The sequence below is a fragment of the Talpa occidentalis genome, unplaced genomic scaffold (genome assembly GCF_014898055.3).
Source record: "Talpa occidentalis isolate TD23 unplaced genomic scaffold, MPIMG_talOcc4v2.1, whole genome shotgun sequence".
NCBI classification, from domain to species: Eukaryota; Metazoa; Chordata; class Mammalia; order Eulipotyphla; family Talpidae; genus Talpa; species Talpa occidentalis.
Genome location: NW_026555331.1, coordinates 105,698,114 through 105,725,624, shown reverse-complemented (window position 1 = coordinate 105,725,624; position 27,511 = coordinate 105,698,114). Strand labels below are relative to the sequence as shown.

At 40.3% G+C, this 27,511-nt stretch overlaps 1 protein-coding gene and 1 pseudogene across 1 annotated transcript; both read left to right on the top strand.

Annotated features, from left to right (window-relative positions):
• The first annotated feature begins 3,570 nt into the window (after positions 1 to 3,570).
• On the top strand, positions 3,571 to 19,492 carry LOC119250223 (rRNA-processing protein FCF1 homolog; annotated as a pseudogene).
• On the top strand, positions 18,408 to 18,822 carry LOC119249525 (nucleoside diphosphate kinase A 1-like). The gene has a single exon (XM_037516955.2). It carries the CDS (start codon positions 18,422 to 18,424, stop codon positions 18,794 to 18,796), a length of 375 nt encoding a protein of 124 aa, XP_037372852.1. The 5' UTR covers positions 18,408 to 18,421; the 3' UTR covers positions 18,797 to 18,822.
• Positions 19,493 to 27,511: the final 8,019 nt, after the last annotated feature.

Here is a 27,511-nt window from a genome sequence, read left to right as displayed (position 1 = left end):
GCCAAAAGAGTTTGAGGCTCCAGCTTCATTTACTTCTTACTTTCTGCATTTCTTGAGGGGTCAGCAGCTGGTGGCCTGCAGGGAGGTCGTGAACAGCAGCCTAGAGGGGGCGGCAGTGCCCTCAGTCGGAATGAGTGGGTGTGCTGGATGACATGGTTTCTAAGTCCTGTTGGTGACCTTCAGTGCTCCGGACCTCTTTTTTGTGTCTGTAAAACAAAGATAATTAGAACGAGAGCAATGAAGCACATAGCCAAGCACCTGGCACAGAGTAGTGAGCACTTGCCTGACAGAGTAATTTATTTGAGAGTTTGGTGCTGGAAGTTGTTTGTGTGTCTCTTTGCACTTGCCCCCCTCGGCCCTCCACCTCCCCTCACTGTTGACTGCAGGAGACATTGAATATCAGGGAAAAATCCATTCCCTAGTTAATGTTCTCTGGCTTCTTTTTATGCTATCTGTCGGATCCAATCCATCACATATGTAATCATATTATACATTGCCATCTCTATGAATAAGAAATGAGGGGATGATATTTTGTTTTCTGCTGTCCCCTATGTGAGAGACTAGATACAGGATGCAGATTTCAGCTCCCCAGATGAAGGGAAGGTGCAGGTAATAAATCATCTCACATTTCTGGAATGGACGCCGCTCCTGTGGGATTCTGGGACTGTGGAAGCATGAGCCTCATTTCAGGCTCAGCACTAGGCAGGTTAGTCTGTGCTGGTCAATGGGAAAGAATAGGAACCTTAGGAGCTAACCATTTCCTCCTGGGTAGGGTGTCAGGCGCATTCAGAAGTCAGGGAGCCAAGGGGGCTCAGGTGTGGTGCCCGTGGGATTTACACTTTCTCACGGGCACCAGTGTTAGGACTCCAAACATTCTCATTATTCTCTGGCAATCTTTGGATGCCCGAACCAGCCATCTAACTAACTTCCTAGTGTCTAGGTTTCCTTACCTGTAAAATGGAATTACAGCTTCTATTGGGTGGTCTGGAGAATGAAATGTCATAATGAAAGTGAAAATACCTTGCACACCCAAGGAGAGCTACAAAATACCCCTATGAAAAGCAATAGCACAAGTTAACATTATGAAGCCTCTATGTGAAATTTCTGCAACAGCCCATACTTCAGCATTTGCTCCTCATACTTCTCACATTTGAATTTTGGTAAAGCCTAGTTTATTGTTTAGAAAGCTTGTAAAAATTATTTGTAAATGTTAAACTCGACTTCAATATGTCATTCGAACTGGACGGATCTCATAATCTAGTCTGTTTTCAGCAGGACTGTCACCAGCAGGTTGTTCTAGCAGCTCTCATCTCTCATATCGATGAAATAGCGCCACCGTGTGGCGATACGACCTAACTGCCCGTCACGACTCACTGGCTTTAAATTTTAAATTGGGAATATTAGTAAGTAAACATCAGAAAGTCTGTTTTCTGTTCATATAAAAATATATTTGTTTATATCTACCCTTAAGACACGGAACTAACAAATTTAGGGAAATTCATTAGCGCCTCCCTTAGCTGCATTAGTGAAGCGCTTGTTGGAGAAACTACCCACCGCTCCTTTGTGAGCGGCAACACGCCTTGTCTTGACCCTAATTCTGCCTTTGTGGTGGTGGTAACTGAACAAATATAATATTTTCATGATCTCACCCCCAGTTCCCTAATGAAAAGGTATGTGCAATGTATATATTTCACAAAATCCATTTTATGGCGGGTGGGGGAAAAGAAAATACATATTAACAAAAAATAAGAACCAAACAATTCAGTGTATTTCGATAGAGCCACGTATCTATAGTTGAGTAAATCAAGCAATTCAGTAGCCCTGATATGTATAACCCTGCACTGGACTGTTATTGAATGTTAGGTGGAATTAGCACAGCAAAGTGGTTCTCTACTTTTTATTTCCCAGCAAGGTCTGAGTAGCAATAATAATAGCTTACTAAATGTTTATGCAGTAAAGCACTCTACCTGCATTGATGCATTCAATCATTTGAAAGGAGGTTCAGTCATGACCCCTTAAAAAATTATAATGGAATTAAAATTTTTAAAAAAGAAGGAAAGAAACACTACGCGCCGAGCATCTGCCTGGGTGCTTTGAATACTATGAGTGCCTATCGCCCTCTGGTGGCTGTTAACGGGAATTTGCAAATTTAACATTTTACATAGCAATGAATACAAGCACCAGGATGTCCCCTGGCAAATGCAGAGGCCAGGAAACCCCAAATCACTGGTATCTGACCAGTGAAGTACAGCTACCTTGGTTCTCATTAAATTCCTCCTGTAAATGAAACAGACTGTCAGTAAGTGAATTCAGATGTACTGGTGTACTAGGATTAATATGGAAAGTGTGACTGCAGCCTACAAAATGATGGTGTCAACCATCATCTAAAATGGAACACACAGTGGGCCACCCTGGTGGCACAAGGGTTAAGATACAGCACTATAAAGCTATCCACAACCGCTGCAGCATGAGTTTGATCCGGGGCCAGGGAGGTGACCCACGTGTTGCAGCAGACCTCTCCTGACTCACCCGCTGCTCCCCTCAGCAGTGTATTTCACTCAGTCTGTCTGTTCTGTTCCCCACTCTGTCTCTGGTGAATCCTCTCACCCCCTACACCTCTGGCCTGTATCCCAGCTCTTAAAAAAACTTCATATTAATGATTTGTGCCTTTAAAAAATAAAAAATAAATGGAACACACAGAAAGTTGCAGTTGAATTTATATAGGTACACTTTTCTTTTCCTTGTTAAGATAAAATGGAGGAGCTTACTTGATTACAGATCTAAAGTATTTTCATTGCTTGCTGAGGTGTGTGAACCAGCAATTAGAACAAGAAATTTGGAATCCTTCTTCCAAGTTCCAATTTCACCATTTTCCTGTGTGTTGATCTTATTCTAAAAAGGCATTTTTTACAAAGACATCACAACAAGGGAAATAGTATTTCATTTTATTTTTTTCTGGTTTTAAACGTTATTTTACAATCAGTGCTTAGTTCTCATCCACCATGACCGTAGCTTTTTGAAGGTGGTGACTGATACATAGGCAGCCACTATATACAGCATGTTGGTGACCCAGGTTTTAGGCTAGATTTGACCATTACATCCATAATATTTTCTCTTCAAAGGCATGTGTGTGCATCACACCAATCCTAGACTAAGAGCTGTTTACTTTTTTAAAAAAAAGATTTATTTATTTATGCATACAAGAGCTGGGGTATAGGCCAGAGGTGTGGGGGCAGTGACAGGGTTCACCAGAGACAGAGTGGGGAACAGAACAGGCAGATTGACCCAAGTACACTGCTGAGGGGAGCAGTGGGGCGAGTCAGGAGAGGTCTGCTGTGCCATGTGGGCTGCTGCCTGGCTGGCCTGGGATCAAACTCTTGCTGCAGTGGCTGTGGCGAATAGTTTCATAGGTTGCATCTTAACACTTGCACCACCAGGGAGGCCCAAGAGCTGTTTACTTTTAAGCTCTGCATTTCCTATTTGACCTTTTTTCTCAATCAGTTGTGAAATCTATACACAGAATTCATCACTCAGTTTAGAAGTTCTAATATCTAGGCACCAAAAGTAGACATGAAGTTTTCTGGGCAAGCACACAGGATGCAGCGGGACACGCCTTATTCCTTTGGCTCCGATGGTTTGGTTGAGCCTGGCGTCAGGGTGCACATCTGGAGTCCCCCTCCTTCATGGCAGATTTCTGGGTCTGAGTGTGAGGACCATGCTTCCAAAGCCCATTCCATACAAGATCTTGTGAACGCCCTTGTGGATGGCAGAATGGCCCTTCCTCGTGCTCCCTTTCTTTGGGGGAATCATTCACTAGGCCCAGATGGGGAAGGGTGAGCAGTATTTTATAGACCACAACTTCTAAAAGCAATGCTGGCCCCATTTATTCAGGCCAGGCCTTTGAGTCAAAAATATTTAAGGTGGTTTTGAAATCTGTATAGAATGCAACATAACAGAAATAGAAATAGGGGCAAGGGATAAGAAAAAGAATCCAAGGTCATGAACTGGAACCAGGTTTGAGGTAAGTCAACATGCACGGTAACGAGCATGAACCACTGGGGCTCTGGCAAGGGTAGGTAAGATTGGTCTGGAGTTTGCTTGCTATTGAAACAAAGAAGACACATGTGTAGTTCCAGGAGTTGCAGGTTCACAAGAAACAAACTGCTCAGTAGTTGAGGAGAAACAACAGCTACTGGGCCATCAAGACGAGAAAAAGCGTCCCTGCTTGACTGGCCTTTAGATCAACTTAAGGTGTTTTGATCTGTTGTGAGTGAAGACCGGCAGGAAGGAGGTGCGATGCTCAGGCTGGGGGAGCATGCCTTAATCTTGAAATGGGGGCAAGGCAGCTACTGTCAGTCAAGTTCTAACCCCTTAGAAGTTTTCATTCTCCATTTCTAGTGGTCGCCATTTTCTCTCTGCCCAGTTCTCTATCCGAGCCCCAAGCTCTCCTTGCTGGGCTCTGGGATGTTCTCCATTTCTCCCTGGTCAAACCGTACCCACAGCAGTAGCTCTAAGATGCTTTCTGATCCATGTGTAAGTGATGACTAATCCAGCTGTGCCCCCTCTCCACCTCAGGCATTTGCATCGCATTTTTTGTTCTCTTAGAAAAGCTGTTGGGCAGGTGGGCACCATCATGCATCTTTGTACCAATGGTTCTATTTCATGGGGTGACAAAGAGCATCTCTGGCTCTTTGCCTTATCTACAAATTCCCTTTTGGCAGTGGGGATCACAAGCAAACCCTAACTCACTAAATGATGTCAGCTTTATTGATTGTATCCTGGGTGCTCCCTTCCACATATTTTATTCCAGAATTGTTTATTTTCTTACAGCCGTGGCCCAACTAATATTCAAGTTGGGGTTACTGTGACCCCATCATCCCTTAAATCAGTCTTCAGATGAGTCCATTCACTCCTACTGGCTATTCCCAGCTCACCCGGTCCTCCCCCGCTCCCTCGCCACTTTAAGTGCTCACTTAGTATCCAAGTTCACAATAAAAAACACATCTCGAAATGACAGACTGTGATGTCCCAATTCCGGGCAATAAATGGACTATTCATCTCATCAATGTCTTGGCCTCAGAAGAAGACTTGAAAAGAAGATAAACCAAGTTGTGAGTTTGTGTAGGTGGAACTCTCCAGATTTCCCTTCCCAGACAGCACAAGAAAATGAAGGTAAATGCTCATGAAAATGCAGGCACTGGCCTTATTTGGTTCTGTGCGCTGTTCCTATACAGAAGACAGAAAAGTGGGGCCCAGCTTTCAGGTATCACGCACTAAGCGATGTCAGTTCACTGGCCTGACATTCTCCTCAGGACCATCATCCACTGAGTGATTTCTGGTCATGAATAGATGATCAATGTGTAAAAGCAACAATCTTGGCAAAGTGTGCACACATGGAACAAGATCAGTGATGGGGCTGGGGAGGAATCAGAGATGCCCATAGCCCAGAAATCCCATCCCACTTTGGTGCATTTCATGGCTTCTCTTATCCCCTTGTGAGGACAAGTTGCTCCTCCTCCTCTGGAGCCCATCCAGGCAGTGGACCTGCCATTAAATAGCTGGTTAGTCCTCATGACGGACAGTCAATATATATGAAGTTGCAGGTTTTCTGATAAAAAGGATGGCATTAGTTGTAACTTCTGCCCTTGCCATCATATTATTATGCACATGTTAATAATTGGGAATGTACAGAGTAGATAAAATATACTGTAATACAGTGAGTCACACGGAATTTCTGGTTTCCCAGTGCAGGTAAAAGTCACATCTACACTCCCCTGCAGTCTAGCAGGTGCGCCACGGCATTCATCTCATAGAGACGAAGTGAAAGCAGGCTCGGGTTTGAGGCGGGCTGTGCCACACCCTTGGGTTTGTGAAAACACAGTATCTGTGAAGCACAGCAGGGCAAAGCAGGACAAAGTGAGGGGTGCCCATATGGCCATTAAAATTGTGTACTTGCAACTATTAACCTCTTCCCAGTCATGTTGGGTAACAACTCTGCGGCAGCTGCCTGAGTCCCTGTGCTTTACACATTCATCTCATTCATGTCTCCCTCCCTGTCCCGCTCAGTGGCTTCATCATGTCTCCTTCCCCCACCCTCCAAGGCATTTCTCTGCCTCACTGACTTGTGGCCCTAAAGCTGCATATTTACCCTTGACCATTTTACTGTTTGTTTGTGTCATTATAATTCTAGTTTTCCAATGTTCTGGTGTGTCCCTCAGCCTCCCGGCCAGAAGTCAGGCCACAGGCAGGTAACAAGACCTATTTCTACTTTTTGAGGGCCAGGTTGGTTCTGTGTGGCCAGCATGTTCTCTGGGCTCTAGCAGTCTGTGTTTTTAGTGCAGCTTCATAATCTTCATGAGTTAATGAAAAAATCTTCTCTGATAGGGCAATAAAGAGACTTTGCTTTAGCTGCTGTGGGTATTCACGCTATCCGTAAGGAGAATGGATGCTAGTAAGCACTGAGAGAGCCTCAGTTGCTGACAGCCAGGATGCCTCTCCCTGTAGCTCAGTATGGAGATGTCTTTCTGGTGTGCTTCTCCAATATATATTTTAAAATATTAATAAAAATTATTAACTTAGAGCATTCATGCTTCAGCCATCTTTCAACCATAGAACATCATTAATTCTGAAAGTCTTCAGTGCCATTCACTCACCCCTGTTACAGCCTCTTTGTGAGGCAGAGCCTTGCATCTTCCACTAGGTGGATGGTCTTGGGTGAGTCACTCAACTCTGATGATCTCAGTTTACTCAACCCAGACAATGAAGTGATTGGATTAAGCTGAGCACCAAGATCCCTTTCAGCATGAAATCCTGTGCTTCGGTGAAATGCCATGGAGCTCTGCTTATTTTTTAAATGACACTAAATGTGGTCACAAAACACAAAATCAGTTTGCAGAAACCACAGTGCTTGGTACTAGTTACCTTTCCTTCCTAACAACTTCTTTCTTTGATCTTTGCCGCCCAAATACCAGCATTGTAGCCAGGACATGCCAGTTCCTAACCTGTGCAGAACTACTCTGCTGCTTTTCATTGGTTTGGATGGTCGAGCTAATGTAGAAACACTAGGTACAAGTATTTATTAGACTTTGAAATTGCCACCTGACAAGCTTCCCCCAAGTTCTGTGTGGAGTCATCACAAGCTGCACTTTAAAGACAAGCAAGGCCCATGGTGAGGGTAAGAGGAGCCTTTGAATCCCTTGAAAAACTAAGAGACAGCTCTCATTCTAGAAAACATGAAGTTATGACCTACTGCCTCTTTCATGTACATACATTTTATATTATTTTTCCCAGTATTCTACCTGAAAAGAGAGACACTTCAATGTAATGTTTTTGTTTGCTTATTGAAATTCATATCATTGTCTTTGATAGAATGCCCTTATAAGAACAATTTGGCAAGTTGATGAGTCCTCATGGAAAACAAAATATCCCGATCTGAATAACAGAAAATAAAAGCCTCTTCTGAATATTAATCTCTGTGCTGCATGACTGGTTTTTCTCTCTATTTGACAGGTCAGAGCTGGGTGCTAACCCGTGCTGGGTGTGAGATGGGACCCGGTGGGTTGCACATTTCCCTCGCTGTTGCAATAACTCTATAGACAATGACATAGTTGTTTCAAATGTTAAAAGAAGTTCTGGTAAAGATTTTAAAGTGTTGCTCCAAAAGGTTTTTAGAGTCCACCATGGGAATGATTTTAGCATCAAAGACATTGTTTCCAGCCTATAAAACACCATTTTTACCCACAATGAAGCAAAATTTAATCCCTACGAAAGCAGCACAGACCTATGGTATTTTAGTACCAGAGCTTCTTGGAAATGACCTGGAAGATTTATAAAATGGTTCCACCAGTGAATTCAGAGGGAGGCGAAAAGAAATGTGTCCAACACTCAGGCCAGGCCGCGGGAGCCTTGCATCTTAAATGAAAGGCACGTGTGCTCTGGAAGCAGGTGAGAAGGTGATCATAAAACATGCACAGATCTACTGGAAGGTTGAGGGCACATGACTACATCAAAGGCGGTGTTGGGGTTCACAGCGATCCTCTGCCAGGTTGTGCAGACACCCACAGGTCAGACTATTTTTAAAACAAGAAAAGTTGGTGAGGAAAGGTCTCAAACAAGAGGCTTCTGTTTTGAGTTTTTTCTTAAGGCAAATCAAAAATGTAAGACAGTTTAAAAAAATAGAAAAAAAAAAAAACATTATCAAAGGAAAAATACAACTTGTATTAAAAATCTGTCCATGAGAGTTGTTACTTCTAAATAAAACATTGTCAAGTTTTTGCATTAGGAGGAATCTTAGCAATTATCTAGTTCAACTTCTCTGTGACACATTCACTTAGCCATCAACATTTATTAAGTGGTCCTGTGTGCTGGGTAGAGGAAAAAACTCAGGCCTAGAAAAGTTAAGTGGTTTTTGCAATATCATAGAAAACCTGATAGTTGTTTATGCAGGCCACAAATTACCCTAAAGTTTTGCAGCAGAGACCAATTTGTTACATGACAATTTCTGTCCATTAGGAATCTGACATAGTCTTAGCTTCAGGGCTGCCTACAGGCTTCATGAAAGGCAGCAGCCTGATGGACAGTCTCATCCACACGCTTCCCTGAGGAAGAGTCCCCTTTCCAGGTCATCACTGCTGCTGCTGACAGAATTAAGACTCTTGCTTGTTGGACTCAGGGCTTCAATTTCCCACTGGCTATAAGCTGGAGGATGTTCCTAGTCCCTTGTCACATCTACCTTTTCAAATATAGTTTGCTTCATCAAAGTCAAGAGATAGCAAGTTTTTTTTTTATTAAAAATTTATTTACTTATGTATACATGAACTGGGGCACAGGTCAGAGGTGTGGGGGGTGAGAGGATTCACCAGAGACAGAGCAGGGAGCAGAACAGGCAGACTGACTGAAATACACTGCTGAGGGGAACAGAAGGTGAGACAGGAGAGGTCTGCTGCGCCATGTGGATTGCTCCCTGGCTGGCTGGGGATCAAACTCGTGCTGCAGTGCCTGAGGATAGCTTCATAGTGCTGACACTTAACCCCTTATGCCACCAGGGAGGCCCAAGAGGTAGTAAGTTACTAACGAAATGGAAGTCACAATTCTTTGTGACCTAATCACAAAATGACCTTCATTACCTTTCTTATATCCTACTGGTTGGACAGAAGTCACTTGAGGATTAAATAGGGGCACAAATATACCAGGAATTGGGGATCCCTGGGGCAATCTTAGAAGCTCACCTCCTACATAGAGTAAATAAGACTTAAAGTATACTACAATAGGTTTTCCAAGCTACAATTTGTTTCAGGTAAGTAACAGAGAATGGGTTTGTTTTCTGTACCATGTAGAGTGGTATCAGGAGAGAGTTCAGTTAATTTTCATCAATAAGATTTTAATCTTAAAAACAAATCTGACCAGGGGCCGACCAGGGGCCTCCCCGGTGGCGCAGCGGGGTGAGCATTGCGCTGTGAAGCTATCACACAGCCTCTGAAGCGCGGGTTCCATTCCCAGCCCGCCAGGGACATTCCCATACGGCGCGGCAGACCTCTCCTGTTGCGCCTGCTGCTCCCCTCAGCAGTGCTTTTGGTCCGTCTGCCTGTACTGCTCCCCACTCTGTCTCTGGTGAATCCTCTCACTCTCCCACACCTCTGGCCTGTACCCCAGCTATTGTATAAATTAAAAAAATAAATCTTAAAAAAAAAGCACTCCTTTAAAAAAAAAAATTCTGACCAGTTGGGCTTTCACAAATTTGTATTCCCTTCCATTTCATTTTCGGTGAACATATATTTTTCTATTATGTGCCCATTTTTCTGTTGGACTGTTGGTTTCCTCCACCGAAATTTGGAAACTTCTGCTTGCTTTGGGTGGAGTTTTTGTATGAATACAATGCAAGTTTATATAGCTGTATGCCTAATCCTGGATCAAGAGTTCTTAGGGACAATTTAATCACCGTACCATTCTTACATGCAATTTTTACTACCCTTTAGCTGCGATGTCTTAGGGCTATAAAACTTACACAAAGCCTGTATTTTACAGAATGGATTTCAATTTTTAATGTCAGTTCTTAAGATGGCTTCCCTTCCATCTTTCCCTTAACGATGTGCAGGAGCTCAGCCCTAGGGAGTGGCATTCTGTTTCCATGAAGGCATTAACTCTATCTGATCCCAGTTTTCATGGGCTTTCTCTGGATTGCTGTCAAATACCCTAGTAATAATAAAAGCAATCGTGTGCTTCCCTTTGAAGTGTTAAAGTTGAGGGTCACTAGGAGAGGTTGATTTTATTTGGTCATTGTGGGAAGGTTTTATGAAACTGGGGCACATGGGTTTGTCTTGATCTAGCTAATGCGTCTTTTCAAAGAGGCTGAGTAAATAGAATATATTTATCCATTCTTTTGATTTATAGATTTTCTTCAAGGACATGATTTACATTCTGGTTCTTTATGTCTCCTTATGTTGCTTTCTGAGAAATGCAAACCTGTGGGGAGAAAGAACAGTATTCCAGGATTTGGCTTTTGGGAGGTTTTCAAATGTAACTCCCATTAGCATCACAGTGAGGTGGGGGAGGGTGGGGGGTGAGGCAGTGCTCCCCAGTCCTTCCTACCCAACCAGATGCCTGGGGGGCAATGAATCACTGCCCTCTCAGCAGACTCCATGGGAAATATTCTCAATGGTTTATGCATTCTGGCTGGAACATACTCCCTGCAGACAAGAGAGGGGATTTCTTCCTGTGTTCTTCAGCAGAAGTCTACTGGGATCCGATCTGGCTCACAAAGTGTAAACCCCATGTACTGTAAAGAGGAAGATCAAGGGCAGCATTGGCATTAAGTGGTTGTTCAAAAGTTTCCAACTGATCTAACTTTTCAAAAACAGAGAGTGTGTTCTTGTTGCATTAGCCTTAGGAAATACTTGGAGAAGGTGTCTTTAAACACCCACTCTAAAGGCTCAGATTTTAGGGGCAGGGAAGAAAACCATAATGGGAACAAAGCTACTAGTTTCATGTTTGCATAAGAGAACAGAAAGGCAAGGATAAAGTTAAAAATGCACAATCTTTCAGAACAGACATTTACGTTGATTGGCACAGGAGGCATTTTCAAATTAAAAGCCAAGTGATGGGTAACCAAAAAATTATTTGGTAGTTCAAAAATATCTCCTTGACGTGAAATTGTACTGTGTTAGAGTTTGGGTATTTAGAACATATTTTGTGATGAAGCAAGGGGTATGCTTAGTACATGAGTAATTTCTTTTGGAAATTCAGCAAAAAATATCTTTGAGTACAATCCAAAAACAAAAGAGCTTTCTAAAAAAAATCTTTGGGGTGGAGTTGTTTCTGTCTCTCAAATCCTGGATTGGGAATATTCGAAGATTGATGCCATTACCCAGTGCTCATCCAACCAAGGCAGCTTCATCACGTAATGTTTTTCGGGTTGTTGCACAGAGCTTTAAGGACAAAAGGTTAGCAAATACTTAAATTACTGGTCACATTAAGCTTTTGTTTTGTGATTCTTAGACTCCAGGGAGGCCTACAATTTTGGACTTGAGTTGATAAAAGGCAGATTCAGGGAATTATTTGTTTTTCTTTTTTTCCATCTGGACTTTCACATTAATTGAATGGATTCATTTGGTGCCATTTTCATTCCCTTTAGAATTTTGGTCATGAAAATTAAGAATCATAATTCTAATATCTCACACAGTCTGTGAGTAATGGCAGGATGCTTTATTGCTCTGACCTTCCCAGTTTTCTAAGTTTTGATTTGCTGAGTTTTTCCTCCCCTTTCTTGCAGTTTACTTATTATGATTATTAATGAGGAAGCAGAAAAATGACCATTCAGTCAAACTTTAGGGAATGGGATATAATAAATGGTCTCTGTCTAGGATCTAACATTTGCCCCTAAATACAGTAATTATTAGGTTGTCTGATGATACGCTGAATTTTACAAGGCTCCTATTAGAGAAAGAAAAAGAGCATAATAAATCCACTAATGTGGGTAATGACTGGTATGGAAATTGAAAATGGTTCAAAATTAACCCACTCCTTTTTTCCATCTTCTAAATGCCCCCTGGGCCCTAATATTATTCATCATATAAGAATACTTGCTTTTCTCTCATTTCAGCTAGTTCCGCATTGCCAAGAAGTTCCAGAATTATTTGCAATTAAGTGCTATCTGCATTGACCCAAGCACTGCCAACAAATTAAACAGAACCCAAAGGAAAAAAAAAATATATAACAAATCTGCTTTAGCAGATTGATTCAAAAACTGGTCTATAAGTTCCTTGTGTTTTACTCGCTTCTAATTCCCCGGCACGCTCAACAACACCAAGATGGGAAGGCACCAAAGAGGGGCAACTCTTAGCTCTACCCCTGGATATTCATTGATGGCTGTTGAATAGGGTTGAATAGCATTGTTTTCTCTTTGGGCTTTCCCACTCCTGTGTGATAAATTGTAAACTTACATTAAATGCAGGACTTTCTATGTGCCTTTTATTTTATTTATTTATTTTTTTAAAGAGGTCTGTGCGTCATGTGGGACCCTCCTCCGGTGGCCGGGGAGCAGCCGGGGATAGAACCGGCGCTGCAGAGACTATGAGCAGCTTCACAACCATTGCGCCACTGGGGAGGCCCTCTATGTGCCTTTTAAAGAAGACAAAGACAAAGGGTGACAAGGATGGGGATGATGAAGATTAAGGCAGTGAGCGACTAAAGGAATGTTTTCTATTCCATGGGTTAAAAAGCACTTAAGTTCTGAATCATCACTGAATCCTCATTATAATTAACCTTTCATGTTGTATAAAACATTGCACTTACAAAACACATCTTTGGAAAAAAGTTCATGTCATCCATAAATATAATCATTCGCTGATGGTTGGAAAAAAGAACAAGAATTGGGCCTCCCTAGTGGTGCAAGGGGTTAAGTGCCGCACTATAAAGCAATCCATAGCCTTTCCAGTGCCAGTTCAATCCCAACCGGCCAGGGAGCAACCCACATGGCACAGCAGACCTCTCCTGTCTTGCCCGCTGCTCCCCTCAGCAGTGTATTTCAGTCAGTCTGCCTGTTCTGTGCCCCACTCTGTCTCTGGTGAATCTTCTCACCCCCCCCATCTCTGGCCTGTACCCCAGTTCTTGTATGCATAAATAAATAAATCTGGAAAAAAAATTGTCTGATTGAAAAGAGACTTTACGGCCATCCCAAATCTCTCTTCCACAAACCTCCTATTGGTCTTTAAAAACTTTTAAAAAACTTAATTGAAATCAGGGTGAGCTAGTGGGAAAAAGTCATATTCAACTAGAATCAAATACCAGCTCTATAAACCAACTTTAAAATAACAAAAGAAACAACAGGAACTGAAGACCTTTCAAAAGCTATAAGAAAAAGAAGCTGTTCAACCTAATAAAGATGACCAATCAGAAAACAAGAGTCAACATCCTAAGGAGTGGTGGAAATTTAGAAGTATTCCCTTTCAAATTGGAAGAAAGAAAGGGTTGTCCTTTACCACCATATAATTCAATACTTTATTAGTTCACTAATACAAAAAGACGAGAAAAAGAAGTTCAAAGTAGAGATTAAAAGAAGAGGAAGAAACATGACTGTCAATATTTGCAGAAATGATTGTCATTAGGGCTGAATTGTAGCTGCTTCTTTAAAGATTTATTTTTATTTATGCATACAAAAACTGGGGTGTAGGTCAGGGGTGTGGGGTGGGTGAGAGGCTTCACCAGAGACAGAATGGAGAGCAGAACAGGCAGATTGACTGAAATACACTGCTGAGGGGAACAGTAGGCAAAACAGGAGAGGTCTGCTGCACCAAGCAGGTTAGCTCCCTGGCCGGATCTGGATCAAACTCTTGCTGCAGTGGCTGGCGATAGCTTGATAGCACTGACACTTTAATCCCTGCACCACAGGGAGGCCCTGAACTGTACCTTTTAAAATGTGTAAGTTGAAGTCCTAACCCCCCCGAATATAATCATATTTGGAGATAAAGTGGTTAAAGTGCTCAGTCAAAATAAAAGTTTATAGGGTGGGTTCCAATAAGATTAATATTCTATAAGATCAGGAAATTTGGACAGAAAGAGACACCAGAAACATGCGTGTGAGACCATGTGAGGACAGTGAGAGAAGATGACTGTCTGCAAGCCCAGAAGAGAGGCCTCAGAGACAAAGGAGCATATGACAGCTTGATCTCAGACTCACAACCTCCAGAACTGTGAGAAATCAAATCCCTTTTGTTTAAACCACCCAGTCCATGGTATTTGTTATGGCAGACCTAGTAAGCTAATACATATATCGTCTTAAAAATGTTAATGAGTCAAAAACATCAATAAAGTACTCAGATTCAAGATCACTGTATAAAATCAATTGCGCTTCTATATACTGTCATATTGTATTGACGGGAAAAAAAGGTGATCCCATTCAATAATACCAACTTGAAACATAAAATAAATCCCTAGATATAACTGCAACCCAAAGTATGCAAGATTTTAAAAAAGAAAACTGTAAAATTTTTTACTGAAAGATGTTAAAAAGGTTTAATCAAACAAAAATGTACCATTTCCTGACTAGGAAATACCAATTGTAAAAATGACAAGTCTGTCCTTAAATTAATCTAAAAATTCAGTACATTCCCAATGAAATTTCCATCAAGATTTTTTTTTTTTATAGACTTAGTTGGGAGATTCTAAATATTTAAGAGAGGAAATAAGAAGGAATTGGTGAATAATTTTTGAAAAATTAAAGGTATAATATTTTCCTATTATCTATCAATATACTGCAAAGCTGTAATAATTAAACTAATAGTCATTTTTTAGGACTGGATTGAAGAAGCAGAATAGGAAGCATGCATGTATATACAGGGATTTCTGAATTTATAGTCTTTCACATGAATAGAGAAAGCATGTCTATTTAATAAATGGTGTTGGGATAATTGACTTGCCATTTGCAGAACAATAAAGCTAGACTTCCACTTGACACCACGAAGCTAAATAGATTCCAGATGGCTTAAAATGTTAAATATTTTTTTAAAAGCCCAAGGAACTACAGGAAATGTAGGGAATATTTTTCACTATAATCTTAAGGCAGGGAGGCCTAAATAAACAAGATATAAAACTTAGATCTCTAATTAAAGTGAAACAAAAAAATGTCTGGGTGATATAATAAATAAAATTAAAGATCATGCAACAACCTCAGAAGAAATAGTCATATCTCACAAAAATTTATATTCAAAACCAATAAAGAAGTCTATTAATCAACAAGAAGTGATCAAAAAACCATCCGAATAATGCACACAGGAAATAAACAGGTAAGTCATCAAAAGTTCTCTAGATGGCCAATAGACAAGAGCTCGAAGTTTCATTAGTAATGCAGTAAAACAATGAAATATCAAATTTCACCTATCACTGGTAAAAAGAGAAAGGATTTAAGTCAACAATTGGCAAATAAGGAGAAAAAGATATTGATGAAGAATTTGGAGTCCTCTTCTAGTAATTTAGTCTAGAGAAATACTTACATATGTGCACAAAGATGTATGTGCAAGGATAAGTAACTGTAAAGTAAAAAAAAAAGATAAATATCAGATGGTTTCACTTATATATGGAATATAGAGAAACCGAACAAAAGGTCACGAAAAAGACAAACCTTGCAAGCTGACCATAGATCTGAGGCATACAGCAGGGGGAGGGGGAGTGAGAGGGGTCAAAAACGGGGGTGGGGGGGTTGGGGAGGGAATGAGCACAAGGGACTGTGGTGATAGATCACAGCTGATATGGTGGTGGGAGAAATACAGGGATTACATCTGAGGGGAGAAATCAAATACTGTCCAAAAATTAACAATGATGTAAGAAAAAAAAAGCAGACTTGTTAGTTTCTTCATACAATGGTTCTCAGTTGTCCAACTATTTTATTTTAAAAGTCCAGCTTTACTCCAGTGCTGTCAAAAGTCACCCTTATTGTCCACTAAATTTTCATATGTATTTGAGCCTATTTCTGAATTTTGTATTCTATTCTACTGCCCTTATATGAGTACCATGATTTTTTTTTGTTTTATTTATTTATATTGAGCACTACATTGTTTTAAGTATAGAGGCATTATGGTATGTTTTAGGGTGGGCTAGTTCCCCTACATAATTTTTTTCCCTATTTTCTGACTTGCTTATATGTTTATTTTTCCATATAAACTTTGGTATCAACTTAATTTCATAAAATAGCTCATTGGTATTTTTATTGGAATTGCATTGTATGTGTAAACTATCTTAGGGAAAATTTATAACCTTATCAAGTTGAGCCATCCTGTTCAAGGACAGATGTCTTTCCATTTGTTGAAATTTATTTTTGTCTTTCAGAACTTGGGGGGAAGATAATACAGAGTTTTGGGTTTTAAACATCCTTTTAAAATCTTTTCTTGGGCCTCCCCGGTGGTGCAGCAGTTGAGCGCTGGGCTGCGAAGCTGTCCGCAGCCTCTGCAGCATGGGTTCTATTCCCAGCTGGCTGGGGAGAAACCCACATAGTGTGACAGAACTCTCCTGTCTCGCCCGCTACTACCCTCAGCAGTGTATTTCATCAGTCTGCCTGTTCTGCTCCCTGCTCTGGATCTGGTGAATTGTCTCACCCTCCCGCACTTCTGACTGTACCCAGTGCTTGTATAAATAAATAAATAAATCTAAAAAAAAAAAAGACTTTTAAAAAATCTTTTCTATTCCCAGATTCTAGTGTTTGGATACTCTAATAGCTTGAAGCCGCTGGAACTTTTTCTTTGTGTTTTATCCAACTTTGATGTTTATTCTCAGCAAGAGGGATAGTCTGATACCAAGTACTCTTAAACTAGACCCAGAAATCATCTTCAGCTCATCTTTTAAAGATTCATTTATGCATACAAAAACTGGGGTACAGGTCAGAGGTGTGGGGGGTGAGAGGATTCACCAGAGGCAGAGTGGGGAAGAGAACAGGCAGATTGACTGAAATACACTGCTGAGGGGAGCAGCGGGCGTGGCAGGAGAGGTCACAGCACCATGTGGGTAGCTCCCTGGCCAGGGATCGAATTCGTGCTGCAGTGCCTGTTGATAGCTTCATAGGTTGTATCTTAACCCCTTGCATCACCAGGGAGGCCCCCAGCTCATCTTTCTTAAAGTAAATGTGACTGGTGAATTCTGAAGACCCAGCCAGTACAAATTTTGAAGATAGTTAGGGACTCTCATTGGAGATTTGTGCTTTTTTTCCCCCTAGATATTCACACAAGACACACCATTGCCACAAGTCATCTACATTGGAAATTTTATGTCTTCATAGATTTTTTTCTCAGCAGCTCCCAGTTTGAAGGTATGATATATCTTCACGTGGTTATAATAATTACTTTAGTAATCTTAGGTATTTTGAACTTTCTACTCTCCTTTGGGTCATTTTTAAAACCTATTGAGTTTATCTCTGTATCGATCTCTTTATGTTTTCTATCCTTTCCATTCTCAATGACAATGTCCAGAATCAGGCCCTGCTGTCCTCCTCCTGGACTGTCGCAGTAGTCACTGTCTGGGTTATGACCGCTAAGGGAGGAATGTGAACTCACCTATTTCTAGAGTTTGTGTGGCTGCTTCTTCTCCATACATCTCCTCTCCGCCCCTCTTCCCTCCTTGCTCCCTTCTTTCCCTTCCCACTTTTTAAGTCTTTTAAACCCAGCCCTACCTTGGCTCATGGCACATATAGGATAAACATAATTTTTCCCTTGGACAGTTCTCATGTTCTGACACTTCAGAATTTCAACAATCCTCCGGAGCCTGTTAGCCTCTCCAGGCAGGTGTGGTTCTCATTCTCTTCTGGCCAGGTGTCTTCCGCCTTTTATTCCCCTGATGGGGCAGTTTCTCTCCGCCTCCTCCCCTCTAATCTAGCCTGTGGAGACGGTCCTGCTGGAGACGGTCACCTTAACACATGGTTCAGGGTGTGACAGTCTGAGGAACCTCTCCTCTGCCTCTGAAGTGAAGCCCAAACTCCCAGGTACACCTGCCATTATCCGACCTCACATACTCCCCTCCACAACCTTTCTACTCTTATTTCATGAAGCTCTGATCAGGTCATCCTGTCTTTGAAATTGCTGCAAGATAACTCACCTTCATCTTTTCCTCATGTTATTTTCTCTGATGAAAACACCCTTTTAAAAATCTTTTCAAAACTTTAGCTGAAGGAAACAGGCATTTGGCATGAACTTGGGGTAGCAAAACAAGGAGGTATGTGACCAAGAAGCGAATGCTTAGTCTCAGAGATCAGAGGTTTAAAGAAAAGGGTAGATTAGACCCAAAAACACTTGATCTTAGCCAAAAGGCCAAGAAGCGATAGACCCAAAAACAAAAGAAAAGAAAGAGGGCTTCTGGTGCCGCTAGCAGCAGGCTGAGTTCGAGCCCCAGCAGCTGGAGGGAACCATGGCCAACAGTGAGCGCACCTTCATTGCCATCAAACCTGATGGGGGTCCAGGGGGGCCTTGTAGGGGAAATCATTAAGCATTTTGAGCAGAAGGGATTCCGCCTTGTTGCAATGAAATTCATACAGGCTTCTGCAGACCTTCTCAAAGAGCACTACATTGACCTGCAGGACTGTCAGTTCTTTGCTGGCCTGGTGAAATACATGCACTCAGGGGCAGTGGTTGCCATGGTCTGGGAGGGCCTGAATGTTGTGAGGACAGGCCAAGTGATGCTTGGGGAGACCAACCCGGCAGACTCCAAGCCTGGGACCATTCATGGGGACTTTTGCATCCAAGTTGGCAGGAACATCGTTCATGGTAGCGATTCCGTGGAGAGTGCCGAGAAGGAGACTGACTGGCTTGTGGTTTCACCCTGAAGAACTGGTAGATTACAAGAGCTGAGCTCAGAACTGGATCTACGAGTGACCTGAAAGCAGACCCCAGTGCTTCCCCCACTCAATTCCCTCTCTCTGAGCAGGGGACCAGGCTATAGCAAATCTAGTTATTTGAGAACTTCCTTATAACCCGGAGGAAAAAGGAGTGGTGGAGTGGTGCTCCCTGTACAGTGTTATGTGCTACCACCAGATTAAAATGGTTCACCCCCCCAACCCCCCAAAAAAGAAAAGAAAGATCTCAGTGCACTCGAGGACAGAGAAGTAACCCAACACCCTTCCTGCTTATTCTTCCAATATAACATACAGTTGACCCACCTTACACATTCTGCTTGATTTTCTTTTTCCATTAAAGCCACTTTTTCCATTAAAGCCACTTTTTCCATTAAAGCCAAATTGGACGTTGCACAGCCAGTGATCGGCTATGTAACAAGTGTATCCCCTACTTAACTGTGGCATCACTGAAATTGAGAAGTTGGAACAGAAGTATAGAGTGGCTCTTGGGATGACCAAGGATCCAAGACTTGCAGGATTACCATGCACACACACAGGAACCTAGGGAGGACTGCTTAGCAACTCAGCACAATGTTACAGAGATTCCCAGGGTTCCCATCATGTCCATTTCTCATCAGATACAACACTGAGCAGATGCCAGATGACTATGGAGCCCCTTGGTTCTAAGTCTTACATAACCAAGTTCCTATCCCTTCCTTTTACCAATCTTCTGTCACCAGTTCATTGAACATGCTATAGCATGAATTGTTAGCCCCTCCCCCATTTGCTGTATGAGCTGAGTGTGATTAAATACACTCACCTTGTGATATGTTTTGAAAATGAAAAAATAAAATTACAAAAGTTTGAAATCCTACTCATTTTTATAAACCCAGTTGAGGTGCAATCACCTCCTATTCCCTATTTCTGAAAGTCTGAATTATATTTTCTTTCTTCATATTTCCATAGCATTGATTGTAGCAACACTTAGCATTTACCTTATATAAGACTGCGTTAACACACATTGAGTGTTTATTATATGTGAGAGAGTGAATTTAGCTTCTGAAAACCACTGTCTCACTTATCCCTCCAAATTCAATGAGAAAAGAACTACTGTTTTTTGGGTTTTTTTTTTCCACAGCAGCTTTTTTAATAAACAAAAAGGAGGAAATATCAATGTTCATCTACAGAAGAACTGACACATAACAGTTCAGTGACAGAGAATATGACTCATAAAAGAAGAGCAATGAATTACTGATACATACAACATGGATGAACCTTTCTTCCGAGAGAAAGAAGACTGACACGTATTCTCTTTTTTTTTTTTTTTTGAGGTTTTAACATTTGAAGTTTTTTTTTATTTAAATTTTATTTTTATATTCCCCATACAATTACAACCCCCTTATTTTGACCCCTAACCCTCCTTTCCCCGCCCCCCACCCCCATAGAGTGTCTCTGGTTCATAGTTGTTTGTTGATTTTGATATTTTCGAGTAAAGAACTACTGTTATAGCCTTGTCTTTCAAGTGTAAAACTATCTGATAAATTAAAAGCTACTATCTAAATGCTTCTATAAAAGAGGCTCTTGTTAAATAAATTTTCTGAAACAAAGAAGCACTTTATGGGATGACCTCTCAATGGCCTAAAAGTTTTATTATTATTAAGAGATCAATTCCTCCCTTCATGAAACTAAAGTAATATTTATTAAACATTTATTATATGAACACTTGTATATTTTATGTAATCTTTACAACCAACTTTACTGAGGTATAATTGACAACATTATATTTAAAGTGTACAATGTGACCTATATATGTATACATATACACATACATACATATTTATTTCATTTAGTTTTTTCACAATTTTAATTGTTTATTTACGAAGAGAAAGTATTATTCCCCAGTTCAAATATTCAGGTTTCATGGTTCGGGAACACAAGTCAGTGACAAACTCCCATGGACGTCAAGCCATAGAAAGTCAAGCCTTTATGTTTCAAGATCACTTTGATCCCTGAAAGATCCCAGCCTTCCTCATCTCCTCAGCATCTTTCATGAAATCATCATTTCTGCAGAAATCTGTGCATGCCTTCTTTCTTGGCTCAGTCACAACAAAATTATAGAAAGCTGCAACTCTCAGGGATACAACAAATACTCCAATAATACGAAATCCCCGATGTCTGGCCAGAAGGTCTCACTTCCGAGGTTTCGACAAATCCCTGGAAGTCAGGGTAGTTACTATCCTTCACCAGCATGGCCCTCCACGCTGCAGGGAAAGTGGAAAGAGGTAGGGGGAAGACACCTAGCTCCCATAATCTTTAAGACAGGTTCTGTTATGTTTCCCATTTTACATTTGAGGAAATGGAGGTTCTAAAGAAGTTAAGTAAATTGCTGATGGCCAGAAAACTTGTAAGTGGAAAAGCCCACACTAGAACTCATGACTTTTTGTCTTCAGAGCTAGAGTGTTAACCCTACTAACACTGAGCCTTCCAGAGTAGGATGGTCACTGGCTTCAGGTGTGATACCTCAGACTATGTTACAGATCACCGTTTCTTCCAATTCATCTTCTCTCTTTCTTCCTGGAGACATGGCTCCCTATCAGAGACTAAATTTTTCAACCTCCTTTGCATTCAGGAATATCTGCGGGGTTTTTTGTTTTTTTTCTTTTTGCCAATGAAAAATGTAAGCTTCTATTAGAAAAACAATTCCCTCCTCTTTGCCTGAAAGAAAATTGTTTGGCTCATATGTCCTATTTGTCCCTTTCCCCTGGGTTTAAACCAGACAAAGCAATCACCCAGCTTTGATCATTTACACAATGACAGCGTTTTAAGTTTGGCGCAGAAGCAAGATGAAAGATACCTAAGAGCCTCAATGGTGGTGTAGAGTAGAGCTGTCCCAATGTCTGTTTATGTGAAAGAAAAATAAAATTCAATCTTAGTTAAGTCACTGTAATTAGGGTTGGGGGAGGCATCTCTTTTGTTACAGCAGCTTTTAGCCTTTACTTCTCGAATATACCACTTATTTCAGATAGATGTTACTCATGCTTTTCTAAAGACAATTTGAAGCTCTCATCAACAGAATTTCAGAGCAGGGGACAGAGAATGCATCAGTAACAAACCAAGCATCAATGAATAAATTAAAATATAAATGGCACGACTAAAATGTTTTTCATCATGCTTTATGATCACCAATTAGAATCTCTTTCCATTGGAAATTTCATTCTGTAACCAATATATTGCTATTTATACTAGCTTGTAATCTAGCTACAAAATGCTATTACTTTTCTTACACAAGCCCTGAGAATTTAATGAAATAACCAGCTGGGTGACACTGAATATATTCTTCTCCATTCTCTGGATGAACAAAGTTGGGAGGAGCGGGAGAGAAACTGCCCCATCAGGGGAATAAAAAGGGGGAGACACCTGGCCAGAAGATAATGAGAACCACACCCACCTGGAGAGGCTAACAGGCTCCGGAGGATTGTTGACATTCTAAAGTGTCAGAACATGAGAACTGTCCAAGGGAAAAATCATGTTTATCCTATATGTGCCATGAGCCAAGATGGGGCTTGGTTTGAAAGACTAAAGAGATTTAATTCAGCGAAAAATGAAACAAAACAAAGGCCCAAACAAACAAACAAAAAAAAAAAAACCCAGGTGAAGAATAAGGGAATGAAAGGATGAGAATGAGAGACAAGGTGGGAAGGGAAAGAAGGGAGGAAGGAGGGAGGAGAGAAGGAGAGATGTATGGAGAAGAAAAGCCACACAAACTGTAGATAGGTGAGTTCATGTTCCTCCCTTAGAGGTCGTAAAGATTTCCTCTGGGCCTCGCGCTCCAGATGTGCGACACGCCCAGAGGAAGTTCGTGCAGGGCCTCCGTGACAGGAGCCTCACACCTCATCTCAAAGCCCTTCCAACTTCTGGCAAGGCTTTCTGTGAACTTTACACTTAGGCAGATTTTCATCTCTTTAGCAGCACCTCCCTTGCACAAATAGGAAAAAGAGACAGAGGCAACAGAGAAGCGTCTTGGCTTCAAGGCCTAACTTCCCTAGGGGATTCATATTTTCTATTGGTGCACTTGCCAAGTCACCATTTGTACTCATGGTGGTTAAACCTAGGGACAGCTACTCCCAAAGCAGCATTACTTCTTAGTCCATTAAGGAAAGCAGGACGTGGACAGGGATGTCCATGTATCTCTCCAATGAAAGAGCAGGCCTGGAGTCTACCCTGGGGTAAACCATGGGGGATCAGGATTTCAACAGTGTCCAGATGTTGTCCTGTTTCCTAGTAAGCCCCTCTTTACTGTTCTCTCTTCTTCCTGGAAAACTTAAGTCCTTTCACTATTTATAGAACTTTTTTTTTAACGTTCTCCACCTCCCCTCCCCACCGCTCCCCCCCCACCCCCTCAGATATCTTTAGTCAGTGAAGCCCAATACCAGTTCTGGGGTCTTGGACCTTTTAGCTACAATAATTCTTAATTATGTATTTGCACTAATTTATACTGATTGTCCAGCAAAAAGAACGTAAACCTCGATAGGCCAACATTTACTGAAAGGACTTTTTTTCTCTCTGATGTCTACACTTATATTTCACAGCTGAATGTTTTCTCGCATGAATCATTTAAGGGTGTTGGTGACTTAGTCCTTTTAAAAGCATCATTAATAAAATGTTAAAGGATATATTTAAATATTCCTTAGCAGACTGAGAATTTGTTAAGAGGACCATCAAAGATAGTAAAATAACATATTATGTATGAGTTATTCGAAGGGGTAGAATGAAATAATTAAAAATTAAACCAAGCAATTATATGAGAAAATGAACTTTGTTATTTGTTAATGAAAAATACAACAAAGTCCAAGTATATGTTACATATAAGAGAATATACAGAGCACAAAAATAATGAAAACCAAAGGATACAAAAGGATACAAAATGCACATATTAAGATAATGAAAGTTAATGTAGTTATTTTACTAAGTAAAAATTACTAAATAAATTAGGTAAATAAGGTATTTTATAAAAATAAAAGATATAACAATTGCAAATTTGTGCACAGTATCTAACACTGCATGAAGCAAAAGCTGAGAGAACAGAATCTAGAAATAGTCATATGCACAGAATTGTAGTTTTAAACAAATCCCTTTCAGTAACTGATAGAATAAAAAGACAAAAGTTAAGAAAACACACAGGCGGTTCAAAAGACAGCACTAACTTTACCAAATTTACTTATAAAGAACTCTCCACCAGCATCTGGTTAGTAGAATAAATATTCTTTTCCAATGCACACGGGAAGCTTAACAAAAGAGACCATGATAGTCCCTATAAAGAAGGTAACAAATCTCACAGGATGGACAACGTATAGAATGTTGTCTGACTATAATGGAATTAGACCTGAAGTCAAAAATAATAAAGGACCATTATGTGAACATTCCCAAGTCATTAGAGATTAATTAACACATGTCTGAATAACCATGGGTAAAGACTCTATTATAATGAGAAAGTTGAAAATAATAAATTATATTAAATGATAATGAAAACATGACATAGGAAAACCTAGGGGATACAGATTAAGCTACATATGTAGTTAATTATCTGTGTACTATTAGAAAAGAAGATTGAAAACGAACCCTCTAAACATTCAACTAGTTAAAGAACAGCAAATTAATTACAAACAAAATGGAAGGAAATAATAAAAATAAAAGCAGATCAATGTAATAAAAGTTAAATATATAGTAGCGAGAAATCGACAAAGTCAAAAGTTGTTTTTTAAAAAGACCAATCCAGGTTCTCCCCTGGTGGCGCAGTGGTTGAGCGCTGGGATGCGAGGTTGGCCGCTGCCTCTGCAGTGCCAGGTCCATCCCTGGCCACCGGCGAGGGTCCCACAAAAATAAATAAATAAATAAATAAATAAATAAATAAATAAATAAATAAATAAAAAGACCAATCCATTTTATACGTAAACCCACATCAATACTGTTCAAAGAACCAAGAGAAGTACGACATTGCCAAAATCAAGAACAGAGTAGAGACATTGCTATAAATAAATCTTAAACATTTAAGAAAGAAATAATACTGATTTTACATAATTCTTTCAGAGAATTAAAAGAGCAGGAATAATTGCCAGTTCATTTTATGTCAGCAAACCTTGAGAACAAAACCTGAGAAGAACACAACAAGGAAAGACAATTTTAGACTCATCTCTCATAAACAGATTTTAAAAACTGCCAACAAAATATTAGGAATTGAAGGAAACTCTAAAATTTTATCAAAATTTTTGGAGAATATTTCCAAAAAATAAACCAACCTCCAAGTTAGTGTGGAAACATTGAAAACTTTTCTGTAAGATCACAAAGGAGATGAGCCATTTTCTGTCACTGCTTCTATTAGCCCTTGCACTGGGAGGTGCAACAATGAAGCGCCTTGGAGCCCAAGGTGCTCAGGTAGAGACCCCAAGAAAAGAGCTAGCACTTTCAGGGGGTAATCCCAGTGGAATTCCCAGAGGTATCTGTGGTCTCTGCCAGGTTGAGCTGGCAGGCCTGGGGAGTCTTGTCACATCTCTGACAGTATCTGGGATGGACAGGAAGCCCCAGGGCCCTACGGAATGGTCAGGAAAGAGATGCTAAGAGTTTCTTTCAGAGAGCTGAGAACCTCCCAGAAGGACCTACCTGTGAAAAGCATGAAGATATCAAAGTATAATTATTCACAGTATTTATCCTTCACTGATTTCTAAGAAATATTTGCATTTGTTCTGCTGGGTTTCCAGACCTTAATTGTGCTTCACAGAGCTTAGAGGAGAGCTTAGAGTAGAAAGGCCTGGATTTGCACGTTTTGAAGACAATGCTCCACCTGGGGTGGGGGAGGGAAAAAACAAAGTGGTTGGAAGAGAGCAAGGCAGAGAACCTGGGAATGTGTGAAAGGGAAGCCAGGAGGCTGTTTTCTTTTTGGTCACAGTACAGGAGACAGAGTGGCAGGCAGTCAAGAAGAGGAGAGTCTGCAGGGAGAGGTAGGTAAAGGGGATTTTTAGAAAGAGAATGCCAGTGAAGACCTGTAATATATTATTTTCAGTGCTTTTGGATTATTTTTTGGGGAGATGGCAAAAAAAATGCCTAGTTTTATTTAAATTACTTATAGAAGATGCTGTGATTAGGGTCAAATAAAACATAGGATACAGTTAAATTTGCATTCTAGATAAACAACAAATGATTGTTAAAATTATTAGTATGTCCTGAATATTGCCTGGAACAAACTTATACTAAAAGAAGTTTTAGCTCTTTATATGCAATTTATTTAACTGGGAAGCTTGTATTTTTATTTGCTAAATCTTAACATCCTATTAATAAAAGAATTATAAATAACTTGGAGGAATCTGTATTTTATTGTTATCATTTATCCTCATTTATCCATGACAGTATTCATTTGCATCTTGGGATACATAAATACAGATGTAAAAGATGTAACATATTTATTTTGAAAAAGTTGATAAGATGTGATAGAATTTTCTTCTAATTTACTGTGGCCAATATGCCTCTAAATATAGCTTGTGTTAATACCCTGCCATGTAAAGAAATTTTCCTGAGTTACAGGGCACCAAGAGACATGTGATCTGAAAGGAGGTTTTAAAAGTGGAGAGAAAGGGGAATTTTTAAAAAAATCCAGAAACTGTGAGGTCAGAAGAGAGAAAGGTGGGAAACGCAGAACACTCAACATAAGCTTTAGAAGACAACTTCTGACCGACACTTAATTAGTAATCATAGCAAAAACCTAACCGTTTAACTGTCTTCCTACCGAAGCTCATTCACTGTGACTGCATCACATCAGCACATACCAAATACACAAATCCATACAAGACAGGCTATTTGCCTGCCCCAAATCATGCAAAATTACCTCTCTGATCAACATAACACATAACACTGTATTTGTTATGGAAGATGCTTCTTGATTATAGGTTTCAATTTGGCTTTCTTTTCATGACATTATTTCTCTTCCCCAACTGTATTACCTGTCATTACTTTTAAAATATCTATTCATTTTACTTCTTACTAAGCTATGGATTCCAGCTTGTGAACTTGTTCTCACTAACAGGAGTTATTTGAATGTATATTGCCAATTCTTTGGAAACCAATTTGCAAATTCCTTTAAAATATCCATCTGGAAAGGCATGCATTTAACAAGTCCAGGCTACATTTTATGCGTTGTCATGTGTCTGGCTGTACTGAAAGTGCTGTGTGTGCTACGCTCTCTCTCTGTGACTTCATAGAGAATATAAAACTCCATTCATAAACATGACTTACAATGCATCCTGGGCACAACATTTAAAAGGTTGTTCAATTTGTATGACTATATCTCTGGCGAGGAAGTCCAAATAAACAGCCGAAGCAGTCAATGTCACCATTGAAAAGAATTTATTCAACATTCACTGGATGGAAAATGCTCAGAAGATTTGTGCTGTTTATATAAATGAGTTATAAAATGTGTGGCCCATAGAAAGGAAAGAGCATTTGTAGCAGTCTGGAAGCACCCCTCCTCACCCCAAGAAAACTTTGAGTTCATCCAGTCACCTCGTCTTGGCTTTATAAATGTGAAGGCCTGCATAAATAATACTGGAGAAATATAAAGACTTGTTGTCATTACAGCTACTTCAGGCTAAACTCAAAAGCAACATTTTAATGTGACTTTATTTTCTAAGGGACACAAAGGGTTGATCATTTTTGTAG